Raw genomic sequence first — 21,192 nt, forward strand, 5'->3', positions numbered from 1 at the left:
TCCAGCAGAAATTCGTATCTTTTGTTCCTTTGTATTTTAAGATTGCTTCCCCACCTATGAGTTGTTCAAAGTATAAAAACCTGAAGCTCTAGCAGGATAAATCTTATGCTTCAAACTTGAATGTGTAAGCAGTGTTCCATTACCAATTTTTGCTAAATAAAAATCAATGTAATATCCCACATCCAACAAGGATAAGAAATTTGATCTCAGGCATTTGGGAGCCACCCCTTACTTTCCTTAGGTTCCTATAAATTGGAAAGAAATATATGATGCCTGAAGAGTGAAGACAGATCATTACTCTACAACCCATAGTGGTTTCAAGAATAACAACATTGTTGTTCCAGTCCCTTGAAGTCAGACAGTCTAACAGCTTCTTTGCCACACTGAGGCAAAAGAAGCTTTTTGGAAGTTGGGAACCTTGATGGCATGAGTTCAGCATCCCTCTGGGTGACACAGTGCCATTTTCCTCTGAGGTACTGCTGCTGCCCAGGGCACTGACAGACTTTGTCCTCTTCCAAGTCGGAGAGGCTCTTCTCTGCACAGATGCTCCTGCCCGTCCCTCTCAGAGGCACTGACTTCTCTGTACCCAGTCCACCCTTCCCACCCTTGAGGGACTCAGGTCAGGAAGACAGGCAAGCTCTGCTTTTGATCTCTACAACAGAAAATTCCCCTGAGACAGGGGAGCACCAGGGGCCTGACTACCTTTTAGAATAAATGAAATGGGAAGACACAATCAAAACAAGTATTATCAACCACCCATTGGTGTTTGGTTGGCTGTGGGGAAGAATTTCTTCACTAAGGGACTTCGAATATTAGAATAGATAGGTCCTCCTCCCTCCTCTCCCCTTGGCACCCTGCTTCCTTATCCCCCCTATTACTTTCCCTTCATTTTCCCCCACAGCACTCATCAACAACTAACATACCTTATCTTTCATTATTGTCATTTATTTGTTTACTATGGGTCTTACCCTATTAATTTAAGTCTCACGAGGGCATTTGAATTTTGTCTGTTTTATTTACATCTGAGCCTAGAAGAGTCACAAACAATAGGAGCTCAGTAAGTAATTGTTATTAAAAATAGATTTTTTTTTTTGTTCAGGGTGGCATTGATACAATCCAGTCAGAAAATTGGAGATGAAAATGAAAGGCTACTATATTTTAATCCTGAATTATGTGATTAACCCTAGAAAAGGAGAAGAAAAATTTATAAACATGATAACTATCAAAGACAATACAGAACTTCAGTTTTTATACAGAATTCAGATCTGTAAAATATTTCATGGGCCCACTGATTTAGCCCATGATATTAGTAGTATATTTTTTCTTAGGAAAAAGAGTGTGTCTAATTTCAAGTCCTTTAAATATGCAAAAACTCATACCTAATTTTAAAACTAAAGTAATTCAATCAAATGATTTTTAATGTGACCTATTTTGGGGAGGGTAGAGTCTCACTACAATTCTGTAGATACAACAGTAACATCTATGATCCAAAATTATCATTCTGGCTATATCAATATTAAAGTTAACTGCAAAATAAGTACTTATAATTTAGAAAATGTATTTTTTACACACAATGTTCAGCATATATTAAAGACCTGAAAAACTAGAATCATAGGTACTTAGCCTACTTTATTGAGCTTCATAAATTCACTGAAATGACTTCACATATTGACCATTACTTTAAGTTATTTCTTACATAATATGTCTTTAGAAACATAAGGATATAATTCATACATTTCATAATCTAAAAAAATACAAAATAATTTTCCTTTGGGATGCATCTCCACTAAATGTTTGGGGATCAACACTACTGCCTATTCTAAGGTATTCTGCCTAGTGATTTACGTTAATTGCTGCAATTTATACATTCAAACTTGCAGTGCAGCTCGCTGACTCTAACCATGCGTTGCCCTGATGCATGGTTCTATTTACTATCTCATCAAAGCTATCGCTCTTCTCCTCTGTTGGGAAGATTGTTTTCACTTACAGCAATTCAGTAGAAAGTTAATCACAAGGATATCTTGTCCTCCTTAAATTGGATTTCTCCAAAAGCAACCAGTAATCCAGACAGTAAGAACATTCCTGTTCCTTGGATGCACACTAGAAGATGGTCAGTCACAGCACACCCATGTGCATCACACACTCCTTGGCTTCCTAATACCCTCCACTCTCATCTCTCATCTTTCACATAGGCTCATAGAATCTTCATATAATCAACTCTGGATTATTTAGACAGTTTATTCCAATTTTTGAACACCAGAAGCAAATACTGCTTTTAAGATCTTATTAATTTATTGTTTACTCTAAGTTTCTAAAGACGTAAATAGGAATTTTGCTTACTCTAATTCAGCAGGGTTTTAAGATGAAAATAATTTATGTCCCCCACTCCCCACACTAACGTTAAGTGTGAACTAGCTAGATTGACCAAAAAAAAAGAAAAAAGTTCTAGTTCTGTTTAGTCTGATCCTTCACAGAGATCTGAGAGACTATGTATCACCCCTGAGAGATAATACTGAGAATGCAAAGAACACTAGGGGAGAAATTAGGAAGAAAGAATAAGGAAATCTGAGAGTCCAATTAAAGTACGATTCCATTACTTGGCTTGAAATATTGGGAAATATTACCAAATATAACCAAAACAGGAACTGAGTATTCCTTGCAAAGCTGGGTATAGAGGGAGGGATAGGAAACCAAGCAGTTTAAAATAGTCTGAATGGAAAATGAAAAACTTGCAGGCTATGATATAAACTTTTTATTAACATATATTTACTAACATAATGTCTATTTACTTAGATATTGAATATACAAGTTATTTTCCTATTAGGATAGACAACTACTATATGCTGTGGTTATTATTTTTTTTAAGAAGTCTCAGTCTGACACTTTAGGCTGGTCTATTATTTACACTGACATCCTTCTGAGAACAATTTTTATACAAACAATACATCGGTCATTTAGTGTGATGGACCTGAAATCAGATTTTGAGAGGAGAGAAAAAGTCTTAAGAGGGCTCCAGCTGTCATTGCAGGGAGAAAATCAACCACCACCAAAGGAGAGAAACTATTTAAAGGGACAGGGGAGTCTAACATCACAATTTTGCTAAAGATTTGTCTGGCTTGTTTAGCACCACAAACTCATAAACACGTTTACACATTTCACACACACACACACACACACACACACACACACACACACACACACTAAAAATATACATTTTGGCGGTGCCTGGGTGGCTCAGTCAGTTAAATGTCTGACATCAGCTCAGGTCATGATCTAATGGTTTGTGAGAGTTCAAGCACCACAGTAGGCTGTCTGCTGTCAGCACAGAGCCTGCTTTGGATTTTCTGTCCCCCTCTCTGTCTGCCCCTCCCCTACTTGCTCTGTCTCTCTCTCTCTCTCAAAATAAACTTAAAAAAATAACATTTTCATAAACACCTTCTTTAGCTAATTCTAATAAAGATAGAAAGTAGGTATTTATGGTAAGATAGCCTGCTATATAGTGGTTCTTCAGATTCACCAAGGAACTATATAGATTCACAGAACACTCCCCAGTATGTAGGTTCAGGAATAGCTAGATAGATATGCACACACGTGTGTGTATTTTTTATCCTAGTTTTATTGAGAAATAATTAACACCCATCACTGCAGAAGTTTAAGGTAAGCTGCAGGATGTTTTGCTTTACATATATCGTGAAATGGTTACCGCAATAGGTTCGGCTAATATCCATCTTCTCATATAGATACAATAAAAAGAAAAGAAAGAAGAAAAAAATTGTTTTCCATATGATGAGAACTCTTAGGATTTACTCTCTTAACAACTTTCCTATAAATCACACAGCAGTGTTAGCTACGGTCATCATGGTGTACCTTATAACCCCTAGTACTTACTGATCTTCTACTGTGTGTACCCTTTGACTACCTTCTTCAGTTCCTTCCCCCCACCCTCCACTTCTGATAACCACAAATGTGATCCCTTTTTCTGAGTTTGTTGTTGTTTAGATTCCATATGTAGGTGAGGTCATATAGTATTTGTCTTTCTCTGTCTGACTGATTTCACTTAGCATAATTCTTTCAAAGTCTATTCATGTTGTCACAAATGGTAGAATTTCCTTATCTTTTTTAATGGCTCAATAACAAAGAACAGTAATGTTTTTAAAGAGCTCTATGGGATAATGGGATACTGAGCAATTTTGGGAACCAACAGTAGAGTATAAAACAAAAACAAAAACACAAATCCTGGCATCAAGCACCGATGTTTGTATTAAATGATAACCAATTACTTCTAAGGTTACAAGAGAATAAAATAAATACTAAGCTTTAATGACAGCCATGGAGAGGTTCAAAATCTGTGGCCAGGAATCAATACACTAAACATGAAGAAAAAAGCTTTTACACCTTTGTCAAACTTTGAAAAGTTCTGGTTTATGGTTAAGTTAATTAATCAAGTAGGTTGAATTAACAGCATGATATCAGTAAGAAGGACTTTGGGATACTCCAGTTTACAGATGATAGCTTATTATAAATTTGGTATGCTACTGAAGATTAGAAGCAGATGGCTCAATATAAATGTCAAGAAGGTTGACATATAATGTAAAAACCTGGAGTTTGTAATCAGAAGACCTAGGCTTCAGTCCCAGTTCTGTTGCTGTGTGATCTCAGGCAAGTCACTTAACCTAAGCTTCAACTTTCTTAACAATGAATGAAGATCACATGCGATAGTGGATGTAAAAAGTACTTTATAAAATGTAAAGCATTTTTCGAATGTCCATTAGTAATGTCATAAGTGATCAGAACATAAATACTTATCATTTGGTCTATGCAATCCGAGAAAATGAGATAGGAACTCTATTCACAGTAGGGAGGAGTTGACTGAGTATACATTTTATTTCCGTTGGAGTTCTATTAAAGAGTCTATTACTAATTAAAAAAATTTTTTTGATGTTTTTATTTATTTTTCAGAGAGAGAGAGAGAGAGAGACAGACAGGCAGAGAACACGTTGCGGAGGGCCAGAGACAGAGGGAGGCACAGAATCTGAAGCAGGCTCCAGGCTCTGAGCTGTCAGCACAGAGCCCAATGCATGGCTTGAACTTGTGAACCATGAGATCATGACCTGAGCTGAAGTTGGACGCTTAACCAGCTGAGCCACCCAGGCACCCCTATTATTAATTTTTTAAGTTACTAATTTAATCAATGCTTCTGTAGTATTAGGTGTCAAGTACAGTTTTAAGCACTTCACAAACAACTCATTTTAACTTCTTAACAAGCTCAGGAGGTGGGTACTATTGTTATCTTCATTTTACAAAAGAGGAAACTGAGGCACTGAGTTTAGAACTTGCCCAAGCTCATATAGCTAGTAAGTGACAGAGCTGGAATTCATACACATCAAGCTCCAGAATTCATGGGCTCTACCACTATAAAATTTCATTTCAATAAAAGGCAAGTCTGTTTCACAAATCTCAAAGACGGTGTTATGAAAAGGCTCATAGCCCATATCATAAGAAATACAGTGTACTGAAAATAACAGAAAACTGCCATCTGGATTTTCTGTATCAGGTCATATTTACACTACTTAGGAAAATTTTTTCTAGGATTATTATCAGTAGTTGAAAACTTAAATCACCATTGAACGTATGGTTAAATATTAAATTTTATGTTACATATATTTGATCCCAATTTTTAAAAAGAATCAAAAACTTAAATCAACTTTATTTATTACGTACAGTTTAAAGAATTTTACATATTCTGATTTCAAGTTGTAGACTTTTATTTTGCAAAACTAAGTGTATCACTGAGTCTACAGCAAGAGAGCTGCTGTAAATACTGCTATGTAAAATGACAGTATTAGTAACAAATTGTTATTAATGAAGTATTACTAATATATTGATGAAATAGAGCACAGGAAGCAAAGTGAGCACTGAGCCAATAGATAATTTTTAAGGCCTCTGCTCATCTAAAGCACTGCTCTAGCTAGGCTGCCTGTTATAGCTAGGGACATTCAACAGAACTGGGAAAACAGGTTTAAATCAACCAGGAAAATAACATGTGCTTATTTATCCCGGGCTTAAAAATGCCAGGATTGGTCTAACAGATTTTAAGCAACAGTATGTATGGTTATCAAGACCTGGACCTAAAGGAAAGTTAGTTGGGTGCTATTTTCTTTTCTTTTTTTTTTAAGTAGGCTTCTCGCCCAGCACAGAGCCCAATGTGGGGCTTGAACTCATGACCCAGTGATCAAGAACTGAGCTGAGATCAAGAGTCGGATACTTAACCAACTGAGCCACTCAGATGCACCATATCAGAAGGAATATTTTAGAAAATTATTCGTTAAATAGAAATCCACATTATTTCATGTGTTCCTTCAACCTTATGGGGATGGCCAAATCAAAATGATAGTAAAAGTCTGTTGGTTCAGACTGAGCCACCCAGGCATCCTGGTTGTGATTTTCTGCCCCACATTTGCTTGTTTATTTTTAATAGAATATGTTTATGGGAAAACAATAGTTGTATTTATTACAAACAGATGCCCAGATTCTGCTTCATGATAGAATCATAAAAGCAGGTGGGAGTTCTAGAAGAGGATGGCTAAATATGTGATGCAGAATCAGCACATATTCTGGGAGCTAAACAAATGGTAAGTAAGTGGTAATTCTGAAATTTATTTTCAAAGTTAGTCCAATCAGTATTGTTTAGGGTTTAGCGATAATGGGTTTTGTCTGAGTCATAGACTGGTCCTGGCTTTTGGCTAGAAGATGTGATACAATTAATCAATATGTGGGGGAATTTTTTAAAAACAATGAAAAAATAAAGTTAATAGATCAATTGTAGACTTTCAGTTATATGATTATGAGTTTTGAACTTCACAATTCCCTAATGGAAGAATGTACCAAAAAGTTACTCCACTACTACTTACTAATTTAAGAACATCAACCTAAAAGAGTGATTTTATTTATTTTACATTTTTTAATGTTTGTTTATTTTTTGAGAAAGAGAGAGACAGAATGCAAGTGAGGGAGGGGCAGAGAGAGAGGGAGACACAGAATCTGAAGCAGGCTCCAGGCTCTGAGTTGTCAGCACAGAGACCGACACAGGGCTCAAACCCACAAACCATGAGATCATGACCTGAGCCAAAGTTAGACAGACATTCAACCAAATAAGCCACCCAGGCACCCTAAAGACTCATTTTAAAGCAGGCTTACTAATAAGGGATATGACTCTGAAGGCAATTTAGTAAGCCTCATATTTTGGCTTATGAACAATGATCTGACTCTGATTTCTTTAACAGAAACTAAACACTTCTAGAAAATTGAGAAAGCTATATATTGGAATTTCCTAGAAAAGATTACTACTGTTCCAGTGAAGAATCAATATGAGAAACCTAGGTGATACTTAATACATTTTTCATGCATTTGATGATGGGAAAGGTAGCCACTTGTTCTATCCTTTATAATCTGAGTATAAAGTTGGTCGTATTATTTGAATTTGGACTTTTTAACTTCAGTAGAAGTTCACAGCTATCTAAATTCATAAGAGATGAAGTCGGAAGATGACAGAGGTGAATTCAAGAATTTATTTGGAGCAGCAAAGTCAGCATACATAAATGTGAGTGAATCAAAAAGCAGAAATAGAGATAGGGAAAGAAACTGGTTTCATTCAGTTGCAAAGAACATGAAAGATAATATTTCCTATTCTCCTTCCAAATTCCATCAAACAAATCCGAAGTATTCTCAAGACATTGATGATATTGGGGATTATTCACTCACCAAGGAGTCAGATTAAGAAGGCTCTAACTTATCTCCTGCTTTCAATATTTCAGAGCACTTCTGTTTATAGTCAACTAGAAAAGCATTGCAGCAATGGCCTCTTTCAGTCATGTGCTAAAGAATTAAAGGATAAGATGATCAATTAGCGTTATTTCCTCCCATTTCTGGGAGCATAATGTTAGTTGATAAAAAACACTAAAATTGTATCATTTTTCACATATGATCTTAATCAAAAGAAAAGATCTTTTCTCCTATCTTATTGTTCTTGGTATCTTTTTGGTACTCCTTTCTGTAGATGTGGGTTTCTAGGGAAAGGAAATAAATAATTTTAAATGTATACTTCACCTGTAGTTTCAGTGAAGAACATCAACTAATGTTTATTAAAAACCTACTACAGAGACTACACTAATTGTGATGAGCATTAAGGGATGTACAGAATTGTCAAATCACTATACTGTACACCTGAAACTAATATAACTTTGTAAGTCAACTATGTTTCAATAATAATAATTTAAAAAGAACCTATTACATGACAAGCACTGTGACAAATGTTTTGCATGTATTATCTCAGCCTCTATAGTATCTTTAGGAGGCAGATACCATTATAACCTCCATTTTAAGATGAGGTATGTAAAGACTCAGTGACTCGCCTGTAGTCAATCATCTAGTAGGTAACACAGCCAATGTTCAAACCCAAAGAGCCTGGCTCTAGGGCTTGCCCTTTGAACTACTATGACAAGTTAATTTTTTTCCTAATATACATTACTACAAAAGTTTTCTTGGCATGTTAGTCACAAATAAGGTCACAGTTATGGAAACATACTCTAATTTTCTTAACCTTTCTCCAGGCCAGAACTGAAGAATGCTTAGAAAACAAGCACACAAATAAAAAATCTGAATCCGATAATACCAAATTTACAGCAAATTTTATATCAAATATGGAATTCATACAATAAAAACTTATGAGAATTTGCTTGTTACGCAGATTATTTGCAAGCAGGAACACGGTGCAAAAACACATATAGAGAAACGATCCCCAACTTATGATGGCTCCACTTAGAATTTTTCAACTTTACAATGGTGCAAAATGATACACATTCAGTAGAAATCATACTCTAGGTTTTGAATTTGTACCTCTTCCCGGGCTAGCGATACGTGGTGGATACTTTCTCATGATGCTGGGCAGTGGCAGCAAGCCATAGCTCCTGGTCAGGCCACAATCACTACAGTAAACAACCGGTACATTGACAACCATTCCATACCCATACAACTATGCTTTTTTTCGCTTTCAGTATAGTATTCAATTACATGTAATATTCAACACTTTATTATTCACTAGGCTTTGTATTAGATGATTTTGCCCAACTGTGGGCTAATGTAAGTGTTCTGAGCACATTTAAGGTAGGCCACGCTAAGCTATGATGTTTGGTAGGCTAGAAATATTAAATACATTTTGGACTCATGATATCTTCAACTTATTATGGTTTTATCAGAATGTAACCACACTATAAGATGAGAAATATGTGTTTATATATATATATATATGTATATATATATATATATACACATACACATACACACACATATATATAATTGATATTACAAATGTAGTTTTCCATGGAGTTAGATCAACAGATTTGCATCCAGTCTTATTCCATTACTCTAAGAGCAAAACACTGCCTGATGATCTAGTTATACACTAATTTGCTAATCCTTATTACAAACTACACTCTTAGAATCTGGATCCTAATAAGCAAAACACTTGCTCAAATAGATGTTAATCCATATTCACTTGTTATGATGATTGCAAATGTAATTTGAAAATATCAAGAGTTCTGCTTGGTCACTAGTCCTCCAAAGGGGAACAACAAGGGGCAAACAAAGAGCAAGTCTACCAGAGACTTCCACGATTCAACCTTTTAGAATTAAAAGATGAGAATTTTCCTCATTTTGTAGGCAAATGTGGGGAAAACATTCACAATAAACCAGGCCACTGCTGATGCATAAGTAAACTGGCATGGTATAGAAAGATAAATAATTTGGACTTTGGAGTTAGACAATGATTCTAATCATTATCTCATCTGTTGGTAGTTGAATGATGTTGGGCTAGACAAGTAGCCTGAATCTTGGTTTCTTTTATATGTCAAATAGTGACAATCTTCATGGGATTGCTATGAGACTTAAAAAAATTTTTTTTCAACGTTTATTTATTTTTGGGACAGAGAAAGACAGAGCATGAACGGGGGAGGGGCAGAGAGAGAGGGAGACACAGAATTGGAAACAGGCTCCAGGCTGTGAGCCATCAGCCCAGAGCCCGACGCGGGGCTTGAACTCACGGACCGCGAGATCGTGACCTGGCTAAAGTCGGACGCTTAACCGACTGCGCCACCCAGGCGCCCCAATGAGACTTTAAAACTTCTATGAAAAGGATCTACTCAACCCACGGCCTATGGCAGAGACTCATTGCATCTTTGCTGTCTGTGGGCTCTTTTAGTCATTGGAGTCATCACAGTGCATGTTGACATCGGAGTCCTTTGTTGGAGGATATTTATTAGACCCAATTTATATCCAATAAATTGATCATCAGTTGGTAAGTTCTACTCATATGTTTATCATTATACAGAAAAGAAATAAACTTACTTTATAAGTTACTACAGGGTAACAAGTTATGTTATTTCTATTTACAGACTGGAAGATTTAGAGTACTATGATGTTAGTCATTTGGCCAAATTCTTCGGAGTACTGAAATTTCAAAATGGTCCATCTAAAGATACAAGTTACAAAGAACTGGGACATCCTTTGTGCCATCATTAGTGCATTTGTTGGAATAATCCCATGGGCTTAACTAAACAAGGCCTGTCTCTTCTTAACTTTGCTTATCTGTTATCTGGTAGGGAGGGGGCAGTAGCAGTCATTCAGGGATCCAGGCTGAGAGAGTAGCAAATCGACATTTCAAACATTTTTGGTCACAGTGCCACGGGGAAAGTGAACTCTGGAGGATGTTGCCCTGCACACATTATGTGCTCAAAAAGGTGGCATTCATCAATTCCACACAACTCACTGGCCCCACCCCACCACAAGTATCAAATATGCAATTCTTTGTAATAGGAGGAAAGAAATCTGGAAATTTTTGGAGAGCACTATTAATGCTACTCCAATTAGGAAACAGAATTAGGAGTTGCAGAGCTCAACTTTAGCAATATGGCATTGCTCCTTGCTCATCTTCCTGGAAAATACAGGCAACTCCATAATATAATGGGTTAATACACAAATGATATCCAAAGACACAGTTGCATACCTACAGGTACACCCTACATACAGTAGTAAGCAGACCACTAAAATATAAAGCCAAAAAAATCCATTCACATCATGGACAAAATAAACCCTTAAATTTTGCATTGGAGCATCATAACATCAAGGGTGAACTATCTATGTTTTCTTGGCAATATGAAAAACTAGAAAACTGCAGGCCAAGCAATAACTGGTTGGAGTGCATTATTTATGTCCTAGAAAAATTATAATGACTCTATACAACCAATAAGATGGATGATCAACTTAAACCTACTAAAAATTAAATTCAAATTATATATCAGCTTTATCAGCAATATCTATAAATTATGCAGAATGTTGAGTGACAGGAATGACCTTAAAGTTGTGTTCAATCAAACAGATTATTATGGGTTTGACATGTGAACATATGGCAGTAAGCATAATCACCAGGCAAACCAAAGTAAAAGACTAAGCAAAGAAATAGAAGGCAACAGGAAACAGTAAGCCATAACCAAAGTTATATTACTACACTAGTCAAGATAAAGCCGACAAAACTCTGATGCCTCAAGTTGAGAAAATTTAGTCTCTGGCCTACACATTAGATTCATCTGAGGAACTTGAAATTACTGAGGCCTGGCCCTACACCAAGAGATTCTGATCGAAATGATCCAGTAGAGTAGAGCTCAGGCATTGCTACATTCTTGTTTCTGTTGTCATTTTCTTGTTATTTTGTAAAGCTTTCTAATGCACAGCCAGGCTTCAGAAATGCTAAACTAAGTCATATAGTCTGTCAAGCTAAAAAATAAACTTGCAAATAATGGGTTCTGCAGACATGTATCCACTAAATACAAAAGAACAACATTTGGGTTAATTGGGGAAAGAACTGTATTCCGTGTATCAACTCTTAAAGAAAATAGCCATCTGGCACATGTTCATATTTATTTTAAGTAAGGGGGGAGATGGGTTTCAGCTGTCTATAGAGCTGCTGATTTTACAGTAAATGAAAAAAATAACTGTATGAATAAACTAATATAAATTACAAATATACAATCTAAATATTGCCTTCAACTGCTTTCTAAAGTATATCCAGTGTATCTATGAGAAGTTTTATATGTTGGGGAAAAACTTATCCTCTATACCTATCAATAGGCAGTGACAGAGCTCTGTTGTGCTTTCAACGATAAAATTAGTAAGTCAGTGGTCCCATAAATATATCAACCAGGGGAAACTGACTATTCAAAAAAAAAATTGACAAACATGAACTAAAAGAGTTAAATTTTTCATAATCTAAAATATAACAATATTTCATTTTCTCACAGGTGCATATAATGTCTTTGTAGGGTTACATATTTCTCTCCCACCTTAACATATACACTGCAGTGTAGTCCATATTTAGTGAAAACTCTTAAATATTTAATCCCTGTTAAACTAAGCTTATACAAATTAGGATAATATGATGTTAAAATAATATATGAAAAAAGAGTTGGTTTAAGCAGTGAAAGTTATAAATCCTTTGCCAGTTTTAGAAAAAAAGATCAGACAACTTGTACAATGTGCATCCTCTTCCAATTCTAGAAAAATCTTTAAGTCCACATTGGCTACTATACAGTATTTTTCATGTGAGTGACCTTTTTTATGGAGGAAGGGGTGTGAACTTAATATCTGGATCAATGTGGTATAGTGTAGAGACAGAATATGATGCTATGGGAGCTCCAGTGAAGAAAGGACCATTAAAATATTAAATTTCTGGGAAGTCTAGACAAGAGAACTGTAGGTTGGGGCTAATACTATCTCCACCTCCCAGGGACAGGGAAAGCTCAGCTATCCCTGGATAATACATAGATTGAAATTATTCTTTTTCAACCAATTTCTCATATGTAACATTTTTGTTTACCATTTTTCTACCTTGGTTGGCAGGGTTTCTGGAGTCAACCTCCTTCATTTCTGTTTCTTGAGTAGTTTGGGGGCAATGAGGCTTCAATATGAGTCTTCCCATCCTGGTAAGTGGAGATCCTTAGATAGGCAGGAGTGGGGAATCAGAGCACAAAGGAATAATCTGACTTGTGCCAGCTGAATTAGGTAGAAGGGAATTAAAATTTTAGCCTTGAATGAAGAGACCCACAGAGAAAGTCACCCCTATTATTATCAGCTCCAAGGGAACAAGAAAAAGATACAGACAAAAAGAGTGAGACACACACACACACACACACACACACACACACACACACACACACAAAAGAGCATGTAGGAAAGGTACCCTGAGTGACAGTAGAGAAGAGAACTGCCCAAGCCTGTGGGCACCCAATGGGTTATCTACCTAGAGTACCTGGCTAGCTGGGAGACTGGGGGAAGGAAAAGGGGAAATGAATACTTTATTTTTCTCTGTTCTCATCCTTGTTAGGGGTCTGCTTAATTTAAGGAGCCCTGAATTGATGGTCTTTGCAAGAATTTCCAAGTTTGCTTTAATGCTTTCAGAAGGTTAAAAACTTCTGGGTCCCGATGCTTGAGTTTAGCTTTGTTTAGCATCAGATTTTTTTCCTTGTCCCAGGGATTAATGGTATGCTCACTGGAATCAACTTAAATTATTCCTGACAGAATTCACATCTTGAGAGAAATATTAGTTGAGACAATTTAAAAATTCACTTCTAGTTTTCACTTACATTTAAATATAATTTCTTAAGAATGCCTTGCTCTTTACCATATTGTCAAACGTCTAAGATTCTAAGGCCTGCTTCATGAGAGCTAGCAGGTTTTCCCGTCCTTTAGGAAAGGGGAGAAGGGCACAGAAGGGAGAACAATTCTTCCTGTCTTCTGTGGTTGCCAGCAGAAGTGGCTAGGAACACATCCAAAATGTCAAAGCAGAGAAGGTGCCTCACATTAAGATGACTGATTCACAACTACCATGGAATGAATGTATGTATGTTATTTCATGCTTAAATATTTTTATTAAAATGGCCTTCCATTCCAGTTTCTTTCAAGTTGCATGGAAAAAAGATAGTGCTTATGCCAAAGATATAGTAAAAGCCTGTTTTAAACTACCTCAAATTTACACAGATTTACTTACACTGTGGATTAAATGGTGTGGTTTAAATGTACATTCATCTATATGTGTATTGGAACATATATATGCTTCACCATAAAATAGAAACAAAGGAATCCACATTTCTGACATCTATTTTTAAATCAGATTTCTAATGCAAGCATGGTTTGCAGATGAAAAGTTTCAATATTATAAAACAGACACAGATAATTGAATTGATTTATAATAACTAAACCAAACCCACGGAAATAGATCCACGTCACCTACTCTCATTAACCTGAGAGTCCAGCCTATTCATTAATTGTAGTGTGTGATTTAAAGTTTAAAAAGATACTGAAGGAGTTAGTATAATGAAATATTCTGTTTGAAATTTGAAACTCTGGTTGCATTCCACAATTAATTTTCCCTATGAGCTAGGGCTACAACTTAGAGTCTTCTCAAGGGAAATTTTAAAAAATTACCAACTGATAATCTTAAAATTGTTTCAAAAGGCAATTATGTAAAGTCCTCCATTGATTCATACTATATTGCCATTAGAAAAATAAAATTTAAAACTGCTCTAGTTTTCACACTTCCTTCGAAAAAACTTCTTTAAAAATCCAAATATTTGGTTTAAACAAATAGTATATACTATTTTGTTCATATAAGTATAAAACTAAATAATTATGTATCTTTTAGGTTCTGAGACAAAAATGGCCATAACTAAAAACAAGCGCCAGAAGAATACAACTCGGATGTTACTGTACCTACCTTTAATGTGATACTATAATGTCCAACAAATGTTGCATTTATCCATGATCTTGAATGGGGATCACCCAGGAATTCTATGTGATACTGTTCAACATTTCCATCCAGGTCATAGGTCACATATTTCCCTTTAAAAGGATCTGGGCAAAGTATCCCTGGCCAGCTTTCAAAAGAAAGTAGTTTTAATTATTTTGATGCTTTAAAAAAAAAAAGGCAGAAATCAATACATCTGTTATAATCATATATCAAACTTTCTCCTAGGAATTTTTAAAACTCCCCCAAATTAAACATATTCATACTTGTATCCTTTAAAAGTAGGATATTCACTTGATAGATGTAATCAGTTGTATCTTTGTAGATATAGAAAGCTTTGGAAAAGTCACATATTTAAGATAAACATAAGATACAAGGAAAAAGAATTATAAGACAGAAGGATGATCTCCAGGATCTGTAAGAGACATTTAGTCAGGGCTAATAGGAAATGTAAGATTCATGGCAGCTTTGAATCAACTCTAACCAATCAGAAGGCTTAATTACTAAAATGTCAACCCACTGACAGTTTCTGACAGGGTAGAAGAGAGCTGGCATTTCCTGAGCCAAAGGGCTCAGGGCTGCCAAAGGGGTACTGGCAGCTTAGGCTGCGATAACACTAAAAATTCTAACTACTGTGGGAAATGCAGAAACAGAGCTCAGCAGTTCTATATTGCCCCTTCCTTGCATCTGCTCCACTGGAAGACCAAATTTCTAAAAATTTTTAGTTCTAGAAATAAGATTTATCCTTTACTAAAAATAAATCTTTAGAGGTATGTTCTTTCATGACATAAACCTCTAGAAATTCCTTGATAGGTTTCATTTTTCCATTTGGCAAAAACATATAAATATATAAATATATATATATGCACATATATATGTATATATATCATATGTATATGTATGTTACATATATAAAGATATATATATCACACACATATGTGATATATATAAAGATATATATATGTTATATATATAAAGATATATATATCTGTATATGTACATAGATGTTTTTAAGATATATATATATATATATATATATATATATATATATATATATACATCAACTAAGTTTTGACTGTTTTAGCAATCTTTTGAGACTCTGACCTACTGTTCGGAGACTAATGCAGGAAAGGAAGACAGCAAATAAGGTCAGGAAGCTGTGACTAAGGAATGCCAAGTTCTACTTTGGTTTGCAGCTCTCTTGTGAAAAAAGGTAGTCAGGTTCAAATCAGAAGATTCAGGCTCTTGTTCTGCCTTCTACCAGACAAGAGGCCTCAAGCAGGTAACTAAGCCTTGCTATGACTCTGGTTCCTCACTGTCCTAGTTATAAAATTCAAACAAGTACATGCTTTATACATTTTTTGGGTTTTGGCAAATCAAAATATTGTAGAGTGCCATCATTATGAACCAAACTGTGTTCCCCTCACCAAATTCACATGTTGAAGTCCTCATCTCCAGTATCTCAGAATGTGACTATATTTGGAGATAGTGTCTTTAAGGAAATAACTAAGTTAAAAGGTGGGCCCTAATACAACATGACTAGTTTCCTTATAAAAAAGAATATTATGACACATACATGCACAAAGGGAAGACCATATGAAGAACACAAGGAGAAAACCATCTACAAACCAAGGTGAGAGTCTCAGAAGAAATCAACCCTGCTGACACACCTTGACCTGAGAATTTTGGCCTCAGAAGGGTAAGATAATAAATTTCTGTTATTTTTAAGCTACCTAGTCTTTGATACTTCATTATGGCAGCCCTAGCAAACTAATACAATCATATACAGTAAGATTGTTGGTATAAATGAGAAGTAGGAAGAATGATACAAAGCATTATTTTGCCACATTTATTTAGAAACTGGACAAATTAGACATTTAGATAATTTTAAAACCTACAGGAAGCATACAAATCATGCTATAAAGAATCTGAAATCACAAAAATGCAAAATCTACAAATTCCTTGGGTTTGAGGACCATAGATGGTTGATCTTCTACTAAATTATCTATTGATATGAAAGTTACAAAGTCTTAAATATAGAAATACACCTACCATACCACTGTAAAAAAAAGTCTTTACAGATCACAAATAACACAATGTAAACTAACACAATATGTCATAGTTAGTATTAATGAAAAAAAATTTGATTCCAGGAAGCTGACATATCCCAAGTATAGTTGCCAGGTGATGACTTGGGTGCACCAGTCACCAGGGATGGTGGAGTATGTGAATTGAACAGGATGCTGAGCAGAGTTCTTTGACTCTTGGGCCTTTCTGAGTTAGGAGAAGGGGCTGTCTGGCAGCCTTAGATCAGGGAAAAGGAAGGGCTGGAGGATCACAAATTGAGTCAGACAACATAAAACCCAAAGAAGTCTAATACTTTGGAAAACTGGAAATGATAATGGAAAAGTCAAAGAGAGGTTCAGGACCTATCTAGTTATTATCAGGTTCACATCACAGTATCACTGCTATTTGGCAATCTTATTGGGCTCAAGAGTGCTTAAAAGAAACCTTGAGTGGAGTTTATCTTTTAAACCTACATTGGAAATCTACATTTCTGAAGGAACCCACTCAAAAGAAAAAGATTTCAATAGGCAAATAAATGATTAAGAATGAATGGCAGCTGCATTGGACACTTCTAACTTATCAGAAATCAAGAAACAGTAGGTCCTCCAACTGGATTAATAACTACTTTAAAAGAAGCCAAATTGTGATTGTTATATTTGTTGACTGCTCTGTAAAATGTAAGGGGTTCGTGTTTAATACTAGGTGATTTGCACCTCACAGCAATTTTAAAAAGGATTATTGCCAAGCAATATCAAATTATAAGTAGCATCAACTCCATTCAGTGTAAAACAACCACAGGATTTATAACACTTGAGACATGAAAAGAAATTTTGCAGTTACTCTGTTTAAGATAAGCTTTTCTGACACAAATTCTGATACAACTTCTTTTACACACAAACCTATTGGGCCCAAGAGTATTCAATTTAAATTATTACTTTAAAAAATATAAATAAAAATAGAGGTGACTCCTAAAAATAATTAGATACCAATGAAAGAAAAAAGCTTCTATTCATTATTTAAAACATGTTATATTATAGAAAATTTTGCATGCTGGTTTACAGATGAATTATGAAAAGCATCATCAAATGTCCAAATAACTGGGGCACTTTAGTATTTCTTCAGGCAGTGCAAAGGAATTGTCTGACTCCTAGTCAAGCAGGACTAGATAGAATGTAACAAATTGCAGGAGAAGCTGAGGAGAGGCAATGGCTGCAGAAAGCAAGATTACCTCTCTCCACATTCGACAGCCATCATTTTCTCTGACTCAGTGTGACTGAAGAAAGCTGATGTCCATTTTTTTGATCTCACTCTGAACTCCATTTGAGTTCTAAAACTGTCAACAATGACACTGCATTGTGCACCTCCACCCCCCGATTTTTCACATTCATATTGATGAGAAATTCTAAAGTGTTGTCTGTGGGCTTAGAGGGAGAGAGGGAGAGTAAGAGATGGCAACCCGATGGGAAGGTATCAGAATTACAAGAAAAGTCGTGTGATTAATTTTAGAATCTGTGGGCGGTGGGAGGTAAAATACACAAATAAAACACAAATAGATCCATGTATTGGAATCCACTTGGAGAAAAGGAGAAATTTGGATACAACAGGTAACTTCAAGTGCAAATATACCATCAAGAAACTGATGTCTTACACATTTCTCATCCAGTAGAAATAATCTTTTTTTTTTTTTTTAATGTTTATTTATTTTGAGAGAGAGAGGGAGCATGCATGAGCAGGAGAGGAGTAGAGAAGAGAGAGAGAATTCCAAGCAGGCTCTGTGTCATCATCACAGAGGCCAACATGGGGCTCGATCTCACAAACCATGATGTCATGGCCTGAGTTGAAACCAAGAGCCAGACATTTAACCGACTGAGCCACCGAGGTGCCCCAGAAATGATCTTTAATAAGATAGCTACTGCCGTCAATAGAAGTTGAAGCTTAAGCATGATTTCAGTTGCTGTGTATTTATACTCAGTGAGAAGTACATGACTGTTATTTTCAAACCATGGTTTGGATGTTTAAGAGGAGAGCAGATTTTACTTGGGCCTCCTTCTTTATCTATGGGAAACAAAATGGATGAATTGGAATCATCACTAACTGAATGCTATACTTGCCACAAAATCTCTAAGCTGTACCCAACTACAGGGGGCTGATGGGAAGAGGAGATTCCCCATCCCCACCCCCCCCACATTATAAGTATATTAATCTATAGGCAAAATAATGCAAATAAGAAATAATCAAATAATATTTTAAAATAGTGAAAGGATCTAGTAGAAATCTCATTTTAGAAATTTAAATACTATATCTAAAATGTATCACTGGATTGGTTTGTTAATTTAAAGGCATATTTAACTATTAAATTTTACTACTACACTACATTAGAATGCAAATATATTTTCTGTAAACTTATTTTTGTATTTATGAAAAACTTTGTAAAATGTCTGTGTAAATATGCCCAAGGTAGTTACCCTAAATAGAGCCTAGTTTCTGCTTGACAATGTATCTTCTTCTAAGGAAAATATGCACCATTATTTTTCACTTTTAACTTCTATGCCGTTTCTAGCTGAATACCATGCTATTTGATCGATTTTTAAAAATTAAGGGTGCTTAAACATTAGGAAGATAGTTTTTCTCTTCTTAGTACATGTAGGTATCCCCACCCTAAGCACAACAGACATGCATAGATCAAAGACAAGAAGCTACATATGTACTTTTGTAAGCATGTAAGTGTGGAGGTATCTCACAATGTGGAGGTAAATGTAACTATTATAAATTGATTTTCCATGGAGTTTGCCCATAGACAAAGTGCTTTCTCTTGAAAATTATTTGTTTTTATTACATAAAGATTAAATAGGCCTTTCTAGATTCTGTATCAGTCTCTCTTCGGCTTTTTTAGCTTTATTAGAAAAGGTCAACTCTTTTGTAAAGACTAACTCTGAGATGTTGATAAGATTGAATTTCTGAGCCTTCAAAGCTCAGTGTAAGACCCATAGGCTAACAAGAACTGACTCAGATAATGTTACTTCCTAAGTGTCTCCATAGCCACCTAGCTGGTCTTTCCACTTGAAACTTCAACGTCTTTAATGTTGTTTAATTAAGAACTGATGTTTGATTGTTTTTAGTGGGTTAATTCTACCTTTATATTCTGCTATTGCAATTTATCCTGTTATAATCTTTGTATGTATTTACAGTAACAAAAAATATAACTAGATTTGAGTTTTTATATTTTAAAGTTATATTTTAAGCCTGTATTCAACTATACTTATTTCATAAAGAGGAATACATCTGATTACTTAGCCAAATGCATTCTACTCTTTCCAATAAGCAAGAAGGTAGATATAGCTGCATTTTGCAGGTATTCTGATGGTTCTAATCATAGATTAGACACATTTAGGGACTGGAGTAAAACATGTTTCATGTGTATTTCAAGTTCTAACCCTCAGTTATAAGCACAAAACTGCAAAACAAATTCCTAATCAGATTTATAATATAATATTTCAGATATAGTGACAAGAAACAAATACATTTCTTGAATTAGTTATTGAACCTTAAGAATTTCCATTAGAAAATAAAACCTCTATGCTTTCAAAATATTAATTTTAGATCTGAAAAATGACATGGGACTACAAATACTGTCATAAGTAACATCATAAAATAAGCATTTATATTCATGCCTTTTTTTTAGAGAGCAAGAGCAAGTGAGTTGGGGAGAGGGGCAGGAGAGAGAGAGAGAATAAGAATCTTAAGCATGCTCCATGCTCAGGATGGAGCTGGATGTGGGACTTGATCCCACGACTCTGAGATCATGACCTGAACTGCAATCAAGAGTTGGTCACTCAATCAACTGAGCCACTCAGGTGCTCCAATATTCATGTCTTTTAAAATATTTTTTTACATAGCTATCTAGCTCCTCTTCATGCCAATCCTAATTATTTTACAGAAGAAAATAATATTTTTATGATTTAAATAAATAATATGTATATATTTATAATATTTCATATTTGATCTCTAGAAAAGTACTCAGTAGCAAATGGTACATATCTCAGAGAGATTTCCATATTTGCAAAGACATTAAATGTATTAGTTTGCTAAAGCTGCCACAAAAAATACCATAGAGTGAGTGGCATAAACAACAGAAATTTATTTTCTCATAGGTTTGGAGGCTTTAAATCTAAGATTAATAGGTCAGCAGGGATAGCTTCTCTTGAAGCCTCTCCTTGGCTTGTAGATAGCTACCTTCCTACTGTATCTCTACATAGTTTTTCCTCTATGCATGT

The 21,192-nt window shown here is 35.3% G+C and overlaps 1 protein-coding gene across 5 annotated transcripts in view; it reads right to left on the minus strand.

The window, feature by feature from the left end:
• Positions 1-21,192, minus strand: part of ZCWPW2 (zinc finger CW-type and PWWP domain containing 2) — a 154,916-nt gene that overhangs the window by 72,536 nt on the left and 61,188 nt on the right. For all 5 annotated transcript variants that reach the window (XM_086720593.1, XM_086720590.1, XM_086720595.1 and 2 more), the window contains exon 4: positions 14,822-14,981. In XM_086720593.1, the coding sequence (XP_086576719.1) occupies positions 14,822-14,981 (160 nt within the window). The remainder of the gene's footprint in view (positions 1-14,821; positions 14,982-21,192) is intronic.

Source organism: Puma concolor, chromosome C2 (assembly GCF_028749965.1).
Source record: "Puma concolor isolate L17-30 chromosome C2, mPumCon1.1.hap2, whole genome shotgun sequence".
NCBI lineage: Eukaryota > Metazoa > Chordata > Mammalia > Carnivora > Felidae > Puma > Puma concolor.